At 38.1% G+C, this 18,686-nt stretch overlaps 1 protein-coding gene across 17 annotated transcripts in view; it reads right to left on the reverse strand.

Annotated features, from left to right (window-relative positions):
• USP6NL (USP6 N-terminal like) overlaps positions 1-18,686 on the reverse strand; it is a 110,639-nt gene that overhangs the window by 25,980 nt on the left and 65,973 nt on the right. For all 17 annotated transcript variants that reach the window (XM_015296018.4, XM_040700781.2, XM_046942463.1 and 14 more), the window contains 2 exons: positions 11,353-11,392; positions 6,679-6,759 (listed from right to left, as the gene is read on the reverse strand). In XM_015296018.4, coding sequence (XP_015151504.1) covers positions 6,679-6,759; positions 11,353-11,392 — 121 coding nt within the window. The remainder of the gene's footprint in view (positions 1-6,678; positions 6,760-11,352; positions 11,393-18,686) is intronic.

Genomic DNA, 18,686 nt, shown 5'->3' on the forward strand with positions numbered 1-18,686 from the left:
TGCACATCCAAACTTTCAGCTGGTGCTGAGGATTTCAGTGTACGTCAACCCAGACACAAGGGTAACTGCTTGAGAGAAAGGATAATTCAGTCTTTTGAAAGCCAAGCAGCGCCAATTGCAGTGGTGTCATTCTGCAAAAAGATTAGCCTGTCTATTGGAAACCAGAATGAGCTAAATTTGCCAACCTTATCTGCTAACCTGAAAGGAGTGTTACAAGCCCCCAGTGACATTTAGCTGTATTCCTCAGGCCCACACTACAATAGTGTATCTTGATAACAAGGCTTTTTGCCAGACCACTGTCATTTGTGACTCATTACCAAATGTCTCCAACAACTGTCAGGTTGCTAGTGAACAGAATAGGCTGAAAAAGAAATTTTCAAGAAGAGTTTTGTTCTAAAAGAATATTTTGGGAGAAGGATGGGTAGACATTAAAGGCCAGAAATAGGCCTTTGTGACATTAGTTTCTTCCTGAAATAGTTAAAACAAATCCAGATCACCCAAACTATAGGCATTACTTCATGAGACAAAGCTGAAGGAAAACAATGATCAGTTTTGCAGATGACTTTCCAGTTTTCCCTATCTTCTGCATTTCTCAGGCTGAACCAACCAGACACTAAAAGAGTTCTCAAAGCAGCAAGAGAAAACTGCGATAGAGGATGGTGGAAGAGCTTTTAAAAGAAAAGACTGAAAAATGAGTTGTTTCTACTGACTTGGAAAAGAGTGGAAAGCACTAAGACACCAGCAGCTTACTAAGCCCACTGCTGTTTTGAGAAGAATCAGAAAATAAGGAAACATTTTCAATTGCTGGGATCAGAATTATCACGCTGGCAGAACAAATCTAAAGAACACTCAGAGTTTTTTGCAAACTATTTCAAATCTGCTGTTCAAGCTCCCAGTTATTCCAGAACATGAGAAGAGCCTGCCTACAGACACAGCAGAGCACAATGCTAAGGACTTTCACTGCCTGTTAGATATAAGAAATGAGATATGAGACTCTTTCATATGTCAGATATAAGAGATGTGACTCTTTCATGGCACAGGCTCCATTACACAAACAACCCGGAAGCAAGCGTGAATAAGTTCTTTATGTAACTGAAAACCACACGGCTGCACTGTGTCTCAGGGCTGGAGGGGGGGGGAATACAAGTTTCAGAGCAAAACTCATATCTCATCATCATTCAGTCATCAAACAGTTAAAGAACATACAAATGAACAAACTGATTATTAGCCAACTGAACATCTGTACCATAAGTACCATACTACTGCCCTCTGCTGTCTTTTATTTCTATGTAAGTTTAACTTATGTTGAGAACTGCAGAATAAGTCTATATACTTGCAGAACCCTAATCATGTCTCTGCTCTCTCTAAATTAATAATTAAAATAAGTAGTAGAAAATTCAGCAAGATACTTTATTTCATCTCCCTAGAGGTAGAAGAAAAAGCAAATAGTCTTCAACAAATTCATTAAAATTAAGGCTTTCTTAAGACAGTAGCACAAAACAAAATATAAGCATATTATCTTGTAATTCAGATAAGCATTCAGTGAAAACAAGTATCATTCAGAGAGTGCTGCTGTGCACCCTGGAATGCTTCCATCATTAGAGGACACTGAGGAAAACATAGATATCCTCAGTAGACAGAACTATGTGAACACAACTTAAAAACGTAGGTTCAAATTCTTTGTCACATCTAGGCTAATATTCAGCTAAAGACATCCATTATAAGCTCTTAGAATTATCACTAATGTTGCTGATTCTGGTAGATAGGACACACACACACGCATGGTGAGGATCCATCACTCTGATTCCAAAGGAGCTTCTCATGCAAACAGAATCTGGAGCTGCATATTGCACTTTCCCACTGTGAAACTAGAGAATACACAGCATTAATTTTAAAAAGTTTATAAAGAAAAGAGAAATGATTAATAAATGACTACTAAACTTGGAATATCCCAAATAAATCTTAGCCAACATCTCAAATAACGAAGCTGTTATCATCCAATGTTCAATATGGCCTCTATGCAAAAAAACTGGAAAGTCTACAACTGCCCCCTTATTCTTATACCCTGGACTTTAAAGCTGATAATCCAGTTGGTACCTGGCCAAGAAATGAGGCCACCACCACACAGTACAGAGCAGGACCTGGCATCATTCTAGCTTCTGCCAGATAGAAAACTGGCTTTCCTGAAAATAAAACTTCTTCAGTTATGCTAGGAAGAGCTGCACATGACGCAGAGGGACTCTGCCACCTCAAAAAGAATCAGTGATGAGAAGCATCCAAATTAAAATCTGAAGGCCCACACGAAAGTATATTTATAATGAAAAGAAAATATATTTATAAAGGCTGCTGCCTTTAGAGGTTCTTCAGCTTCTGTGGATCGCATAAAAGGAAGAAAAAGTGCAAATTCAAGAGCTGCTAAATCTCATTCAAAAAAAAATCTGAGGAATGCGAAGAGGGTTCTTCATTAAGGCTCTGTGTTCAGACTCCAAACTAAGTGGAGACTTGATTATTATATTCTGTGTGAATGCCAGAGCAGCTGGAAATTGCCAGCTACCCTGATTGTTTCAATTCTTCCTTTTTCTCTCAATTTAAGTGACTTCAGTCACAGCTAGATGAAGGTAGACAGCAAGAGACAGAAATACTTTAGTGGAAATACTCAAATGGGAATGTAACAGTTTTATTTAATCTTTCATGAAAGTTATGATCATACTAAACAGGAAAGATTCAATATCCATGGTGGTTGATAGTACCCTGAGCTATTAAGCAGTAGAATACAAATAGAAAATAAAAGCATAAGCTAGAGAAACACCACAATGAAAGACAAACTCTGCTACTCTCTGACACTTCCTGCGTAAGAAGTGACTGATGGAGAGATGAAAGCTTTGTGTGATTGATATTTGTCAAAACAAAGACATAAGGACAGGTCTGTATTTCCGAGACTGGTGTCTGTAAGAATTACGATCACTCCACTGAAAAGATACCTAAATAATCACATAGGAAGAAAGGAGCTTACACAGTTATGAAGATGAGCATGTGCTTACTTCCATTACGTCTTCTTTCATTACATGTAATTCATTGCTCAAAGATGGAAGAGACTGACATTTTTCTGGTTCAATCTTTCCCCAGTTCCTTGTGGTCACAGGCTGCTGCCCACCCCCTACTTTTCTGCTGTGAAACTTTAAAGCACAGAAGTTCTAATGGGAAAGCAGGATGAAGTCCCCAGAGTTCCCACTTCTCCTGAGATACTCTTCTGCAATAAAGATTAAGGGGAGATGTAAATTGAAGCATCTCACACACACATACAAACACATCAGTGTGCGAATACCTTCTCATTTATTCTCCTTGCAAAGTTAAGAAGGAAAGAATTAAGGAAGCAGCCTCTAGGCAGCTTCTGCAAAAGAGAATTAAAAGAAAACTGTATTTTGCAGTTAGGTATATGACAGCTTTGGATAATGTAATCAATAGCACAGAATCATTTATAGTATGGTATGTACAGGTTCCTTCAAGCCGAAACTATCGTATGCTGTGAAGGCTCATTACAGAAGGGCTTTCTGAAGTCCAATACTTTGTAATACCCGCTCCATCCTTGAGACCATTATTTTCTCTGCCTCTCCCTCTCTCAAGTATGTCATTTTCCAAAACCAAGCCAGCATGACAATTATAATCTGTAACTCTACAAAATTATTACTGTTGTTTTGGTCGTTGCAGCAATGTTTCCTTCAGTGCTGTTTCCAAACAGCTGTGATTTCGGGAGCAGTCTGACTGCACAGAAACCATGGGAGTGCCAGGTGAAGTGAATCCTTTAGTGACAGGCTGTTTGGGTTTTTTGTTTGTTTTTAGTAATTTGCTCCTTTAGTGTTAACCACTTTATCCAATCAAGTGAAGACAAAGCAAGAGTCAGGAATTGTTCTTGCAACTCACAACTTACTGCTTCTGCTCTTCAAAAAATGGGGCTGTAAATTGCTGTATTCTTCCAACCTATTAAAGTAAAAACTGTCTTCATTTGCAAATTTTATACAATCATAATAACATCACTTTCCATAAACAGAAGCAGCAAATAATGTCTGGTTTTCCACTGCATGCTGGCTGGGAGGAGGGCTCTGATTCTATATTGTTTATGCTCTGATGCAAGAAAATAACAAAAACATCCTTGTTTTTAAAGTCTCCTGTTCTCCATCGGGGTCCAACCACCAGTGAAAATTCCTAGCCTGAAGCAAAGTTTATACCCTTTATGAACATACTGAATTATTCCTGCCACTATTTATAGTTCAGTCTATAATTTGTTACATGAACTGAAGCTCTTTCTGCTCAGCTGATCTGCTTTACCTTCCACACGCCTGGTGAAGAGGATCATTTAGTTAAATCAATGGATTTCATGTCACTGGCAGCTGAAGAGGAAGACCGCTGCTGCTTAGACAACACAGAGCTGCTGTGTTTCCTGAAGGGTGGTATTTGACATACTCATTGCAAACTAGGTTGCTATTCTACAGCTTTTTTTGAGCATCCCTTTGATTTGTGAACATATCTTCATATCAGTCAGATGCCTCAATAAAGAAAGAAAGCCAGACGTGCTATGAACAAAAAGAATAAGAAAAGCTTTGGAAAAAAGTTTCCTTCTTATGCATTCACTTTAGATTTAAAAGGTGATACCCTGAAAGACAGCAATAACTGCTTTTGGTATGTTTAAGAAAAGCAAAGAAAGGCACTTAGCAGCCTCAAAAACAAAGGATTGGAGACATCATGAGTAGGGGACAAGTGAATTCCTTCCTGTTTTAATTTACTATCCGCTATTTCTCTGCTTATCATTCTAACAAATACCCTCGTCTCAATCTCTCCAATTGAAATTTTTCCATTTTGCAAAGAATAACTTAGTGAAACAAGGAGGTGTAAGGGAGCAAGCTAACTCTGTAGGACATTCATCCAAGCAGTGATCTGGGATGTACAACAGTTGTCTTCTGTCCTCAGCAAAACACAGGCAGACCAGCATCACCAGAATGCATCGCCAGAATCCCCTCAACAAAATGCAAGATTTAACAGATCTTAGATGACCAAGACTACATTTACAGCAAAGAAACTATGCAGTCTCCACCTACCTTTCAAAGTGAGTACAAACACTTGGTGCTTAATGGCATGCCTAAACACTGCCCAACTTCTGTTACCCTCAGACCATTACTTGTTGTCCAAGTAGGTTCAAAATGATTCTGTAACTAAAAATCTCCAAAGCAGTGCCAAGAGCTTTAACAGGCAATTCGTTTACTTAAAAAATCACCTGTAACTTCACATATAAAATCATTTTACACCTCTTATCTATTTATTTCTTTAAATGAGGAAATGTTGTAGCACTGTTGGGCATGGTTATGTAGCTGCGAGCATATTTCAGGGATTTATCCCTGAATGGTTCTTCCATATTGATCTCAAGACAAAAGCCCATCAAGCCAGAAGGTATTCTATTAAGAAGCAGATCCCATTCATACCATCAAAAAATGGCTTCTCTTAAAGACTATGAAGGGAGCTGCATATTATATACAGAAAAAAAAAAAAAAAGACTTATCCCAAGGAGAATGAGGCACAGAAAAGCTTCCTGTGCTTTTTACTTGAAAACTTATTCAGTGAAACTCTCCTTTTAGCAAAGAAACCATGCATTTTGAGATATTCTAGAGATATCTTTGCTAGCAAGCAAGATAATTTAAACATCAAACTATATGCCCCATGTTATGACTAATCAGTTCCCTTGGAGAGTTATTCAAGGCAGTTTCCATGGAACAGTGACTGCAAGCCATCCTAGGCTGTTCATCAGTAATCTGGGGTTGCAAAAACATTTAAAAAAAGCTATAGAAGCCATAGAAGATTAGTAATAAAAATCCTCAGATATAATAAGTACCTCAAAAGAATAGCTTTACATTTAAATATTAATTACAACAATATCCATTTAATAAATGAATAAAAAAATCACCCCAAAGTTAAAAATCATAATCTCTGAAAGGGAATTGATGATTCCTGCAGAACTCAGCTATTCCCATTTCAATATGCTCCCAATTTTTAAGCTTACAAAGATTTTCCCTTCTTCCCTCCTTCCCACTCTCAAAATATAACCAAACACAAGTTCCGATAACACCAGCTACATGCAAGAGAAGGCAAGTAGGTTGAGCTCTTCATCTGCTCCTAAAATTATTCCGCAGTCACATGAACACAATTTGTTAAGGGACCCAAATTCACAGCGTGCAACGCAACACACAATTATTACTATGAATCATGGAATTATAGAACGGCCTGGGTTGAAAAGCACCACAATGATCATCAAGTTTCTATCCCCCTGCTATATGCAGGGTCACCAATCACCACACCAGGCTGCCCAGAGCCACATCCAGCCTGGCCTTGAATGCCTCCAGGGATGGGGCATCCACAACCTCCTTGGGCAACCTGTTCCAGTGAAAACTCCTTGCATTTGCCCACTGTTGTTTGTTTTTTGGGTTTTTTTTTGCTTTTTAAGGATGGGGATTGTTTTGTTTTGTTGGATGTTTCTTCATTTGTTTATTTAATGTATTATGGCTTTTTGGAAGAAAAAAAATCCGTTTTCTTTCCATGTGTATTTTTTCTGATCAAAAATAAGACAGCCTCATTTAAGGTTAAACATTCATTCGAAAGTGATAACTAACAAAAAAGGATGCTTAAATTTACCTTTTCAGTATTCTTGTATTTTTCCCAGCTTTTCAGCATCTTAAGCCATTTTGTGGTTCTTTCAATTTCAAGGTGTTTTTGCTGAAAATAAATTACAATATGTTAATCTTCTCAAAATGAACACATTTTAAATTAAAGTATTTCTAAAAATGTTGAGAAAAAAATTAAGTGTAACGTTTATAGTTTCTTCTCTACACTTTTTTTTTTTTTTTCAAATACAAAAATTATTTTGATTTGTTTTCACACTGAGTGATTTCTCAGGCCAATAATTTCTGTTGCAAACATTTTACATTTGCTGACTCCACAATGATGGCTGTCCTTAACCAGACTTACCCAAGACAGAATTAGCTACTGCTTTCCAGCAGCCATACAAACCATCCCTTCTTAAAAGGCACAAATTAAAAATGCAGTATGCACCCTGACAGAAACAAACTAGTATACCTCAGGTGATGCAGCAAACCAGTATACGCTGACCTCAATAACAATTCATAAGCTTTAAATAAAGGACATGTGTGAGTGTATGCAAGAAAAAGTATGGCAGCAAAAATGAGACTATTTCTGGTCTTGAAAAGCGATAAAGTTTTGCTGTAGTTCGCTGTTGGAGAGGTTATTGACAAGAATATTTCAGCAAGAAGGGTATAAAATAAGAATTAAAAAAATATATACTATATTTTTGAAATAAGCAGTTGAAGTAGAATAACATAATAAATGTGATTTTCACATGTCTATGTTCCACACGGCTTTAAAAGCACAGGACAACACTGTAACCTTAAAGATAGCTATACTTGCCATCAACTTCTTGAATACGGGAACCAAGTAAGCACTTGCAGTTAGCCATTTTAGTCCCTGAGTTCCTGGCACTTCAGCTTTCACAGTCACAAATGCACACTTCGTTGGCTCTGATAATAAGAAGATTCACAATGTGGCACTTTTACAGCCATGTTTTACATGTTGTAAAGTAGGTTTTGTATCTCTGATTATCCTAGAAAACAATTATCTCTGAAATAGGGAGGAGGGGTGTTTGGGTTTTGTGTTTTTGTTTTCGTAATGCTTTGCATCTGAGGATCAACACTGAAAAAGCTAAAGCAGAAAGCTTATCTGTGTCTACTACTTTCTCTTCAAACATGAACATAAGCAAATATTCAGATTTTTCATAAAGGCCAGTCCCTCTACCTCCCACTTCAAATTCAGGTCTTGATAAAGACAGGGAAGATCTTCTGTTTCCTACAGGTAGTGATTAATGAATGTAAGAATATAAGTCTAATTTCAAAGCTCTGCAAGATTCTGGAAACTTGTTTGCACTTTCATGAACTGTATCTGAAGTGCCAGGGAAAATAAAAATGAAAATTATTACTTATTGTCTCAAGTGAGTTGTAATTCTGCTTCTAGCTTTTACTACTCATTAGATTTTATGCATTCTTTCTTGACAAGATAAGCACAGGAATTCTTTAATTCAGGAGCCCAAAGCCTTGCACTGACAGAAGCGCAGCTCGATGACTGCTTAGATCCATTCCAACTGTGATTCAGTCCATAAGGTGCACAGGAAAGAAGGGGTTTGGTTTGGTTGTTGCTGCTGTTTCATGAAAAGTTATTTTGAATTCAATCCATCTGACAGAAGCGTAAGCTATTTGGAAGTAAGTGCTACTCCTATCTTAACCTTACTTATCCAACTCTTCATGTTGCAATCAACTGCCAATGTTCTTGTTCGGGTTCCACACTGTATTTGGTAATTTCCTAAATTACTTTTTAAACATAGAAGTGTACATATGTACATATATTTAAAAAAAAAAAACAAGAACACTTTCATGAGTTAGGTTAGAGGAAACAGTAGATAAACGACTGCTTCCCAAATTTCATAGGTTTCACATTATTGGTTCTGATTCCCCTCCACACACAGAACCTCCTTAAGAAACAAACGTTTCCAACATCTCAGAAGCAGATGTTCCCCAGGAATAGTTTATTCTGCTGGAATAACACTGCTATTAAGTTAGAAAAGGTCTCTGCCCTCAACAGGTTTTTCAGATAATTGCTAAGAAAAATGAAACCCCATCTGCTCTGAAGTCTTTTTGTTTGTATGTTTGATCTACTTTCAAGATATCTGGTCTTCTGAGCCAGAAGCTCACTTCAATTGTATGTTTGTTCAAGCTTTTATGTCTCTGTGTCAATTTCTCCCAGTTCTCATGTGAACCTACTGTAGTCAAAACAGCAATTATTTCTGTGTTCAGTTGTTGAAAATTTTTTCGCTCTTTTTTTCCAGTCGGAATTATGTTCACTTTCATGTCTAACAGGTGCAACACTGGAAACATGGACAGATCAGAAGCAGCTCATTGCAGAGTAGTGGGATGCTGCTGCTGCTCTTTTAGACAAATTCCATGTAGTTGTCACGGAAAAAAAAAATCCATTTATCAGTCTTCTGACTTTTTTTTTTAATACTTTGAAGCATTCTTGCCATTGGGAGTAACAGAATCCCTAACTGAAAAAGAGAAGTTCTCTCACTCTAGTGTCAGTAAATAATACAGTATAGAAAAGAAGTGTGAAGCTCTGTTGGCAGGTAACCGCCTTGTGTGCAGCGCTCTACCTTCATAGACAGTAAAGTGTGCTACAGCCGAGGCTCAGAGCAATGCCTCAGCAGAAGCCTCAGACAAAACCAGTCTGACACATACTCCAAATTTCCTGAGGTCTGTTTCCTGTCCACTTTTCTATTCTGGATCATCTTTCCTCCTTTAGTTTTATGTCAGATGTACTGTGTGATATCAAGTTCATACTGTAAGGACAACTGCATGATGCATTTAAGTTACCAAATGTCTAGCAAGGTAAACAAACCATCGAAAGTACTCTGTAATCACAGTAATAATGGCCATTCCAGAAGCACTGCAAACAAAAAGATGAGTGCAAAGACACCTGTGCAAACCTTGCTTGAGCATTACACTAGAACGTGTATGAAAACAGATCCAAAATTCACAAGGATATACAATGCTTTACATAAGCTGCAAAGCATGACTTAAGAACTTTTATTTTTAAATTCACGGTAAAGTCAAAAGGAAAGCATATATAATTCTGCCAAATAAGTGACTTTAAAAGATATTGCCCAGAAAGCTTCTAGCGTTAGCCTACATTAATGTGATGCTTTCATTGTTCTGTGAATGGGATCCTGAAAACAGCAAAGACTCGATCACCACTGATAGAACTGATACACTAACACTGATAAACCTCAAACCAGCAGAGGTCAGGATATCATCAGCAGTATAACCAGGAGTCTAACACAGGAGCATTACTGTAGGATTATAAAAGTAAACTAGATCTGCAATTTAACACTGATGCAATAAATACAGTTTCTACACTGAGATTTTGTCTGAGACAGCATGAATAAAGTATAGGACAAAGAACTGAGACACCATTTTCATGCAATAATTTAAAGTTTACGACATAGTCACAGTGAAACAGAGCTCCAAAATACATATACCATAATAACTGCAAGCTGTCCAATGTTTATGCTCATAGGCTCGCTACCCTGCTGCGCCCACCGGATGAAAATGAAATTATATATAGGCTTGCTATGTTATTAAACGTAATGGAACATGGCAAGAAAATGCAACTACTTCATGCTGCAAATGCAGAAATATATATAAACTGACGCAAAGCAGAAACTCAGAAGTTCACTTCTTTTATGAGAAAGACTTCTTGCTGGCCCTGTACTGACTCCTTAGTTTCTGTGGAGGAAACCGTATTTAGAAACACTGCTCTTAATATTCAGAGTTGAGCCTCCTTAAGATGAGTCACTCCATCTTTCTTCCATGCACTCTACTGATTTGTGCAGCCTTTACTTTAAGCTTAACTTTAAGCTTACAATTTTAAATATTTCAAGAGTTTTCTGATGATACAGAAGATCAGTATGGAACCAATAGTCTTAGAGACAAAAAGGGCTTGACAGAAAAGGCCAAAGGTATTGAAAGGAGCTCATCTTAGCCAATACAAGCAGAAATGCAGTTCCAGTGGTTTTAGGAAAGGCTTTCCACATTATTAAAACATCAGTTCCTAAACTTGTTCTCCAGCATCCTCCAATAGCAGGAGGCTTTCTGAATGAAGGCCCGCACTGACTGCTGGCATGTCTCACAGTTGTGGAACACGCCTGACTTGTCAACTCAGCATTACAATGGAGCTCATCATACCACAGCGAGTGACAGCCAGGTTATCTGTCACCATTTACCACAGGAGAACAGCATGCTCCACTTGTCAGGGGAAGGCAGCAGATGCCTCAGCACCAGGTGCCGCCTCACCTGGACACTACATCCACCCAGTGCTGCTGGTGACAGCTTGTGATGCAAACAGGTCATCTCACCCCAGACACGTACCTGCCAGCTGGGTCCCTTTTGGGGCAGACCTGGGTGTGATCTGTTAAACAGCTCTATTTGCTTTACAGGGTCACAAGATGGGTGAAGAAAGCCTATACCTCACTGCAATGAGTCATTAATTACACCTTGCATGGGACCTCAAGGGATCTGTGTGTTCATTAACATGGCCTCAATGACCACATTCCTTCTGGGACTTGGAACACGTGTCTTTGGGAATGCAAATCACTAAAATGTTTCATTTCTTGATTTCACAATAATTCATATTAAGAAGTCATAAATCTTTAAAAATTAAAAAAAAAAAAAAGGAAGACACTGAACTTACTTTTTCTATTGCTGCATCATGGACAGGAAGCTCCTCTGGACTGAAAACAAAGAATAAAATCATGTTATTCTAGGCTTATCTTGGCACAAAATCATTTTCCTATAGGCTCTTACAAGTAATCATTTCCAGTAGCAATATGCTGTAGGGAGTAAAACAAGAGATGCCAACTTCAGATCATTATCACAGTGGTATACAGAAACCTTTGGGATTTGTTTTTTAAAAACAATAAAACTCACATTTTAAGTAAGAAAATGTAATTACTTTAATACTAAACCTTCTAGACCAGAACAGACTGAATAAAAAGAAGCATGGCCAGCAGGTCAAGGGAGGTGATCCTGCCCCTCTACTCTGCACTGGTGAGACCTCACCTGGAGTATTGCATCCAGATGGGGAGTCCTCAGTGCAGGAGGGACACAGACCTGTTGGAGCATGCCCAGAGGAGGACCACAAAAATGATCCAAGGGATGGAACACCTCTCCTACTAGGACAGACTGAGAGAGCTGGGGCTGTTCAGCCTGGAGAAGAAAAGGCTCTGGGGACACCTGAGAGCAGCCTTTCAGTATCTAAAGGGGGGTTGTAAGAAGGGGACATACTCTTAGCAGTGCCTGTTCTGATGGGACAATGGAAATGGTTTCAAACTAAAACAGTGATTGAGATTTAGATTGGATATAAGGAAGAAGTCTTCTACATCAAAGGTGGTGAGACACTGGAACGGGCTGCCCAGGGAGGTGGCGGATGCTTCGTCCTTGGAAACACTCAAGGTCGGGCTGTACGGGGTGGCTCTGAGCACCTGATCTATCTGCAAGTGTCCCTGTTCAGCAGAGGGGGATTGGACCAGATGGCCTTTAATGGTCCCTTCCAACTCAAACAATACTATGATTCTATGAATAGCTTCAAGAGAAAATGACTTTACTAAAACAAATAACCTTATTTTCCTGTTAGAGCACCCTGTACTGTACTACTGACATGAAACAAACCTTCTTTAAATGCACACAGCAGTTTTAATGCTTTTTTAAATGAAGATTTTTCAGACTACTGCATACTGTATGTTTATATTTTAGAAATCTGGCCATTTCCAGATTTAAGAATCTTAACTCCACTCCGTGTTTATTTGACAATACAACTGAAATACCCCTAAGAAAAGTTCTTACTACAGTACCTTGTGAAAGGCGGAGAGACTTTGTTTGATCTGGGAGACCTAACATTTAGTTTTCAAAAAATTGAGATATCTCGCTGATTAACAGAGAGAAGGTAGTAAAAAACAAAACAAAACAACTTTTATTAGTAGGTATCTAATATTTTAAAACAATTTTTCCACCTCTAAGCCCAGCTAAAAAGACAGGTTATGAAGTGAACCCCTAAAAAGCAGCCTTTATGCAGATACATTTTCAGATTTATTTTAGTTCCATTCTGAGGGCTCTAACTTACGTTTTTCTTATCAAAGAAAACTCATGTTTTTCATATCAAAAGTAACTGAGCCACTTTGATGCCAAACGCGACTTCCTTCCTTTGTATGCATCGTTTGCAGCTTCTGAAAACACAGCAGCTCATCTAAGTAGCAAGGCTCCCTTTTTCTGCTCTACAGATCAGATAAATAAATAACAAAATCCTTCTTAAAAGGGACAAAAAAAAAAAAGAAACATTGTGTGAAATTCTTCACAGAAAGAACTAAAAATGAAAAGTTCCTATTAAGTCTTAATGTTTTTAAAGAATTCCTACTCGCATCACCATAGCTGTTTATGGTGAGGACACCAAAACCCTCCAGTTTAGACCAGTATCAAAATCTGTGCAGGTGTGGAAGAAAATAAATCCTTACAAAAGAAAGACTGCAATAGTGGAAATGGAAACTGAAACTCACCTTCTCTCCTCTGTCGCTGCAGTTAGCATAAGAATGGTCTGATGCAAAATGCTTATGTTATATTTCATCTCATTTATTTTGTTTAAAGACTTCAAAGATGCCATTTCAAAATCAGAAGTTTTATCTGAATCAATACATTTGAATTCCTTTACCTAATGGAAAATCTTGCTCCAATCAACACCCTTTTGGAGACATCCCCTCGTGCTGCCAAGCATAAGCTTACAGTACACACTTTAGGAACCAATTAAATAGCCAAGACAGCCCATCTTTTGAGCAGCACTGCAATAGGCATAATCAGTTCATTCAGAAGCACTTTCCAAGTATCTGAAAGTTTTCTTTAAGAATAACATCAAAACCCAATAAAATCCCATTAAAGTCTCAGTGTCTGACACACGAGGAAAAGCCTTTATTCATTACTACCCAAATTTATAAGCGATGGATATTATTGGCTGTGCTGCCAAAATATTAAAGTAACAAACTGAACGTAGGTCCTGTGTTTGCCAAAGATGATCTAAAAATTATTTGAACAATAATAATAATAATAAGCAAAAGGGAAGGAAAAAATCAATTTGCAAATCTACTTTAACTTTTTATTGGTTTGTTTTTAACTACGAAGATTGCAAAGCCTTTCCAATTGTAAATTTTTGGTTCTTTGGCAATCCCTTCTTTCCCCACAGCAAACTTCTGACCAATCTCCTCAGCTGCATGCACTTGCACTTGGATTCAGTCTCTGAAGGCCCCTTCCAACTGAGCTATTCTATTCTGCTCCATCTCCCACAGAAGTGTCAGCCTCACTGCCACAGCACGGGGAGCACAGTCACTGCATTCTTTGTGGCCCTGAGAGATCTCACAAGCACTTGGCTGCACACACAAGAGACTCTTTTTCTTTCCCAGTGCTGTCAGCAGCACGTAAGACAGCAGGCTGATGGCTCCGTAGCCCTACATGCTCCCACAAGGCACAGCTGAACTGGTACCATTTGACAGCTTATCTTCATATCTTCTAATCTGGCATGGAAACTCATCACGTGAAAAATTAGTCAAATTTCATTTTCTCACAAAGGAGTGGACAAGACACAATTTATTAAGGACACGTTCTCTGCCAATTTTGTAAATAGCCATTGATGTACAAACAAAAAGCATCACTGGATGTACTGAGTAATGAAGGAAGAAGGCTCCTTTGTGGTAGGAAGCAGACACCTAACTGCCTTGCTAAATTATCCCAGCAGCAAATTGATGATAGCCTTGCTTGTTATTTCTATAGCTACAGAATTGTGTAATAATCACCGAATCATTAGGGTTGGAAAAAGACCATTAATATCATGTAGTCCAACCATCAACCCATCCCCACCATAGAACCACATCCCTCAGTGCCACATCTACCCTCTTCTGAACACCTCCAGGGATGGTGACAATTTCTTCTCAGAAAGAGTGGTGAGGCACTGGCACAGGCTGCCCAGGGAGGTGATGGAGTCACTGTCCCTGGAGGTGTTCAAGAACCATGTGGATGTGGCACTGAGGGACATGGTGAGTGGGCATGGTGGGGATGGGTTGACGGTTGGACTGGATGATCTTAGCGGACTTTCCCAACTTTAATGATCGTATGACTCTACGATTAGTAAAGTATAGAAGAGAAAACCATAAATTTACTTTGTGATACTTTTTAATAGCAAGGAAAAAGGGAAGAATTCAGTTGTTAAGAAAGGCCTGAGTACAAATGGAAGAATTTTGCTGTATAATTCATAACTCAAATTGTTGGTTTACAAATTGCCACAACATTTTAGAACTCAAATGTATTAGGAAAAAGTAAATCTTCCCAAGCATGAACAGTTATTAAACTGTCATAATTAGTCAAGTGTGAGTTGTAGGAGTGTATAGTATTACTAGAGAAAAATTAGTATCTTCATGTTGGGAAATGAATTCTGACTAGCTGTTCTCTTAGGTCTGCCTCCCCTTCAGCTTCTGATACAGGGCACATAAAACTTCCAAAGCAATAAATGATATTATGAATACATAAAACAGTGCAGTGCAATAGAATGCAACCTTATTCTGTGTTTATACATATCATTTCCACGTTATTGCCTCAGGTCATATATTGTATCTGTTGTATCTACATCAAAAGTTAGGTTATCTGTATTTCACAGTCTTACATCAGGGAACACACATTGCCACTTAGACTAATTATTTGCCTGTCTGCATGAAATTACTTCCACAAAGTGGGCTACAAAGCAAACCGTTCTCTGAAGTCAGATGAAAAAAATTAACCATTCTAAGTCCACATCAAACAATATTTCAATTTTATGCCTTTCTTTAGGCGTAGGATTTAATTATTCTACTCCTTAAAGCACAAAACTAAAGCACAATTCAGACAGCACTGAATTCAGATCTTTTAGTCCTAACAAGTAAATTTTCAGGCAAATTCTGATTACAAACAATTGATTTAATCTCCCAACCCCGAGGTGAAAATGAGAGGTAACAGTATAATCTTCAAACCAACAATATGCAGAAAATTTTTCTGAGAATATTAAAGCAAAAGCAAGCTGTGTTTTAAACTAAATACTGGATTTTCCAAAGATAAAACTCCATGGATCCCTTTCTTTTTCCTTCCATTACGTATTTTATTTATATTACTTACAATTTTGACTGTGTGTCTACCAAAATAATTGGAGCTCTGCTACTTTTATCATCCACTGAATTTCGGGAAATAACCTTTGCATAGTATGGGGGTGGTGACAACAGCAGATTAAAAAACAGATTTCAGAAGTTATGTTAAAATTCATAAGCAAGCCAAGGCAATTAATGAACACACAGGGCAAGCCAATGTGATATTCTACAATATAATTATCAGGCATTATGCTGCAAGAAATAATTCGGTGCTGGCAAAAGATTGGCTCAGATGTGATTTCGTGACCAGATTCTAGTTACAATTGTTATTTCTGGATTCTGTTGATGTTGCTGCCAATATGCACAGCACAATGCCATGAATACGTAGCCCTATCCAGAAGCCTGCAGTATTGCAGACTCTCAGAGATAAAAGATCAGATATACGAAATTCAATTAAGTCTTAAAGTGGTGACTTTAAAAGTACCTTTCTGCTTGGAATGAATTCACTACGAAGTTTTTGTTGCCAATATAAAAAAAATGATTGATCAAATTATAGCAAAAAACATTACCTGCATTCCCACTGCCATATGCAGTTACTTCCTTGTAACTTTAGCAAAAGTTCTATGTGTAAACTTAAAGTTCTCTCGGTTTGGGATCAGAAGACCTTTGATGAAATCCATAATCCACATAATTGAGCACAGCAATATTTCTAGTTATTTCTGATGTCATCTTAATTAAACATAATCACTGAGGTCAAAAAAGTCTTCTGAATCATATTCCAAGTATCCTTTAAAAAACGATTAAAAACTAAAGCCACCTCACAACACTAAAGTGGTTAAAAGACGAATGAAAAAGAAAGAATTTCTCTACCTTGCTTCTGAATTGTACTCAACACACAAACATATAAACAAAGTCCTTTTTCCTTTAAGCATATATATGCAGATTGCTTCTAAGTATTGCGTAAAGGGTAGTTCCTGTATAGCTCACTTAAATTATGTATTAATAATTGCACAGGACTTACACTTTAGCAGCCTAATCTGAGCTACAATTCATGTGCTAAGCAAAGTGCAGTCCTATAAATTAAATACGATGGTAGACTTCCAGCAGTGGTACTTGTTGAAGTTTAATGCTTACATACCTGCACTTGCTTCTTCCATATAATAATCTTCTGCAGTTTAGAATTCTATTTTGGTGGGTCTGCCACTTGGGTCAAGATTAGCAGCACCTCTGCACTTCACGAAGCCCAACAACCTGTCACCCAGACCTCTCTGCAGCATTCTTAATAATCAATGCCAGTGAAGCACACTCAGGCTATTCCTTGCTTCTTTTAATAGATGCTAAATATAGTGGGAAATAAGTATGGTAATGATGACTGTGTTAAACCCTTACGTTTTAGAGCTTAAGCAGCAGCTTAAAACCAATGCATACTACTTTATAATGTATTATATAAATTAAATCACATATAACCATATTCAAAGATGGTTTTTTTTTTTTTCAATTCTGCTTATTCCTCTTCTCATAAAAACAAGAAGTTTGTGAATTCCCAATATACAGTGGGTGATCTTTTACTGAAATCAGAAAACAGAAGCTGTTAGCAAAACCACGCTATTTGTACGTAGATGGCAGATTTATCCTGCAGCTTTCTTTCATGTTTGCAATTCTATCTGCCAGGTTGCATTCACTTCACTCCCCTCTGAATCCGCAGAGAATTGTTGAAGTGACAGCCTGCACTAACTCAATTCAAGGCACGGATTTAAAATTCAAATTTCAACTCAAGTCTTAAGAATGAACTGAAATAATGAGCACATTTGTGATACAGCTTTAGGGAAAAAAAATCCAAACTGCTAAAAATGATAAAAAGTAAATAAATATTCCTTATTTCCTTGCAAACAACCCACATGCAAAGCAGCAGCAGAACCATACATACATTAGATTGCCATCTTGATAACAAAAAAAAAAAAAAGAAAAACTACACAACTTCTCAAACTTTCTTGAAAAAGCAAAAACAACAACAAAACACCTTCACTAAGATGAACCCTTTGTAAAGGGACTGAAAATAAAGTCCAAAAGCATACAAGAACACACTAGTACCTTCTAAACACAAAAATATTAAAATGTTATTGCAACCACAAAAAATGAGGGCATAGGCAAAGTTGTTTATTTTCCAGTGGAAGCTCAAATTAGACTCCAAAAATATGACTGAGAAAGATGCACAGAAATTCTGCTGTTCTCCTTTTGGGTCACGAAATGCCAATCCAGTAGTTAAGAGCTTCAGCACTGTTCCAGTTACAGATGGTTGACTGCTTCTCTGTGAAGCTCACAAATGATCATCAGGGGAAGCAAGTCCACTTTCCCCTCAACCCTCCTAGGTCAGTTCTAGACATTTTTATGGAACAACTTTTGAATAAATGACCAAATCATAGAATCATAGAACGGCCTGGGTTGAAAAGGACCACAATGATCACCGAGTTTCAGCCCTCTGCTATGTGCAGGGTCGCCAACCACCACACCAGGCTGCCCAGAGCCACATCCAGCCTGGCCTTGAATGCCTCCAGGGATGGGGCATCCACAGCCTCCTTGGGCAACCTGTTCCAGTGCATCACCACCCTCTGTGTGAAAAACTTCCACCTAATATCTAACTTAAACCTCCCCTGTCTCAGTTGAAAACCATTCCCCCTTGTCCTATCACTATCCACCCTCATAAACCCCCTCCTGTTTATATGTTCCCTTCAAGTAGTGGAAGGCCACAATGAAGGTCTCCCCGGAGCCTTCTCTTCTGCAAGCTAAACAAGCCCAGTTCCCTCAACCTTCCCCCATAGGGAGAAATATTCATCAGACAAAAAAGACTCAACCTTTAAAAAACAAGCATGAGAAA

The sequence above is a fragment of the Gallus gallus genome, chromosome 1 (assembly GCF_016699485.2).
Source record: "Gallus gallus isolate bGalGal1 chromosome 1, bGalGal1.mat.broiler.GRCg7b, whole genome shotgun sequence".
Lineage (NCBI taxonomy): Eukaryota > Metazoa > Chordata > Aves > Galliformes > Phasianidae > Gallus > Gallus gallus.